This window comes from Coffea eugenioides, chromosome 3, assembly GCF_003713205.1.
Source record: "Coffea eugenioides isolate CCC68of chromosome 3, Ceug_1.0, whole genome shotgun sequence".
NCBI classification, from domain to species: domain Eukaryota; kingdom Viridiplantae; phylum Streptophyta; class Magnoliopsida; order Gentianales; family Rubiaceae; genus Coffea; species Coffea eugenioides.
Window position 1 is genome coordinate 35,882,953 of NC_040037.1, and position 2,581 is coordinate 35,885,533.

The following is a 2,581-nucleotide window of genomic DNA, read 5'->3' on the forward strand; positions in this document are numbered from 1 at the left end:
TACTAATGAGTGCGTTGATTCTGAGCAGGTACAATTTGTCAATAATTACAACAGAAATGCTCAAAATAATCCCTACTCGAATACTTACAATCCGGGGTGGAGAAATCATCCAAACTTTGGATGGAAGGACCAAGGAAATCAATCCAGACCAGCAAACCCACCAGGGTTCCAATCAAGGCAACCACAAGCCGAAACTAAACCTGGTTGGGAGATTGCGGTGGAAAAACTGGCTAAAGTTACTTCGGACAGATTTGAACGAGTAGAAGGGAGATTGGATCAACTCACTACCATGTACAGAAATGTAGAGGTTCAAATTGGCCAAATTGCTAGTTCCTTGAATAATCGAAATCAAGGGGAATTACCTAGCAAAACTGAGGTCAATCCTAAAGAACATGTTAAGGCCATTACTCTTCGTAGTGGTAAACAATTGGAAGATCCTCCAGTGAGCGGAGGTAAGAAGGATGAGAGTGAAGAAAATGCTGAAAAACAGAGGAACCAAGAGGCAACTATGGAGGGAAATAGTCGGCAGAATCCAAGAGAAACACAGCCATCATCTTCCACTAACATTCCAATACCTCCTGCGGTTCCATTTCCTCAAAGATTAAAACAGAATAAGTTTGATAAAGATTTTGAAAAATTTGTTAAAATGTTCAAACAATTGCACATTAACATTCCTTTTGCTGATGCTATATTGCAGATTCCATCTTATGCGAAATTTCTCAAAGAAATCATGACACGAAAGAGGAAGTTGGAAGACTGCGAGACAATAGCATTGACGGAGGAGTGTAGTGCAATTATACAAAATAAACTACCACCGAAATTGAAGGATCCAGGAAGTTTCTCTATACCTTGCACCATAGGTAGTATTAATTTTTCTAAAGCATTATGTGATCTTGGTGCTAGTGTATCATTGATTCCTTTAACGGTGGCTAGACAACTAGGTTTGCATGAACTTAAACGAACTAATATTACCTTGCAGTTAGCGGACAGGTCTATTAGACATCCATTAGGAGTGTTGGAAAATGTATTGATAAAAGTTCAAAAATTTATCATTCCAGTGGATTTTGTGGTGTTAGATATGGAAGAGGATGTATCTATGCCAATTATTCTTGGTAGACCGTTTTTAGCTACTGCAGGTACTATTATTGATGTTAAAAATGGCAAACTCAAGTTTCAAATAGGTGAAGAAGAGGTAGAGTTTAATTTGCATGAAATGGAAAAATACCCTTCTTTTACCGATCATGCATATTCTATCGGCACAATTGAAAAACTAACTCAAGAGCTGAGCCAAGTCAATTTTGACTTCGATCCTCTTGAGTATTGTTTAATGAGTTCAGGTATGCAAGATGGAGATTCTGAAGAAATTGAAGAATTGGTCAAGTATTTGAATTTTCAAGCACCTTATAAACGGGGTAATGTATACGAGAGTCTTGGCCAAGGAAAAGGGTTTTCACAACCTTCAGAAATTGAACCTCCAAGGTTAGAGCTTAAGCCACTTCCAACTCATCTAAGGTATGAATTTCTTGGAGAGAATAGCACTTTACCTGTAATTGTTAGTGCTGACCTTGATGATGAGCAGTGTACTAAATTGCTAAGAGTTCTAAGGAGGCGTAAGAAGGCAATTGGATGGACAATTTCAGACATTAAAGGTATAAGTCCTTCTATATGCATGCATCGAATTTTATTGGAGAATGATTGCAAACCAGTGGTGGAAACACAAAGAAGACTCAATCCAAATATGAAAGAGGTGGTAAGAAATGAAATTCTTAAGTGGCTTGACGCAGGTATAGTTTTTCCTATCTCAGATAGTGTTTGGATTAGTCCAATTCATGTGGTACCAAAGAAAGGTGGAATGACTACAATCATGGGTAAAAATGATGAATTAATTCCATCTAGACTTGTGGTAGGGTGGAGAGTGTGTATTGATTATCGTAAGTTAAATACGGTAACAAGAAAAGATCATTTTCCCTTACCATTTCTTGATCAATTATTGGAGCGAATAGCTGGATATGAATTTTACTGTTTTCTTGATGGTTTTTCAGGATATAACCAAATAGCTATAGCTCCAGAGGATCAAGAAAAGACCACATTTACATGTCCTTATGGCACTTTTGCCTTTAGAAGAATGCCATTTGGTTTATGCAATGCTCCTGCAACTTTTCAACGATGCATGATGGCTATTTTTTCGGATTATATTGAAAAAATTATGGAGATATTTATGGATGATTTTTCTGTGTATGGTTCATCTTTTGACCATTGTCTTCATAATTTGGAATTGATTTTGCAGAGATGCGAGGAAACAAATCTTGTACTGAATTGGGAGAAATGCCATTTTATGGTAAAAGAAGGAATTGTCTTAGGACACAAGATTTCCTCCAAGGGAATTGAGGTGGATCAAGCCAAAATAGAAGTCATCGAAAAATTGCCACCCCCAAGCAATGTCAAGGGGATAAGAAGTTTTTTAGGACATACTGGTTTTTATAGACGTTTTATTAAAGATTTTTCTAGAATAGTAAAACCATTATGTGATTTATTATGTAAAGATACCCCTTTTCAATTTGATGACAATTGTTTGGTTGCA

At 36.8% G+C, this 2,581-nt stretch overlaps 1 protein-coding gene across 1 annotated transcript; it reads left to right on the top strand.

Moving 5' to 3' along the window:
• The first annotated feature begins 289 nt into the window (after positions 1–289).
• On the top strand, positions 290–1,595 carry LOC113766498. The gene is made up of 2 exons (XM_027310683.1): positions 290–1,512; positions 1,580–1,595. The coding sequence occupies exons 1-2, from the start codon at positions 290–292 to the stop codon at positions 1,593–1,595; spliced, it is 1,239 nt and encodes a 412-aa protein (XP_027166484.1).
• The last annotated feature ends 986 nt before the right edge of the window (positions 1,596–2,581 follow it).

Excerpts from the sequence above, each read along its gene's own strand:
- LOC113766498 (XM_027310683.1), top strand. The coding sequence starts at position 290 with ATGTACAGAAATGTAGAGGTTCAAATTGGCCAAATTGCTAGTTCCTTG.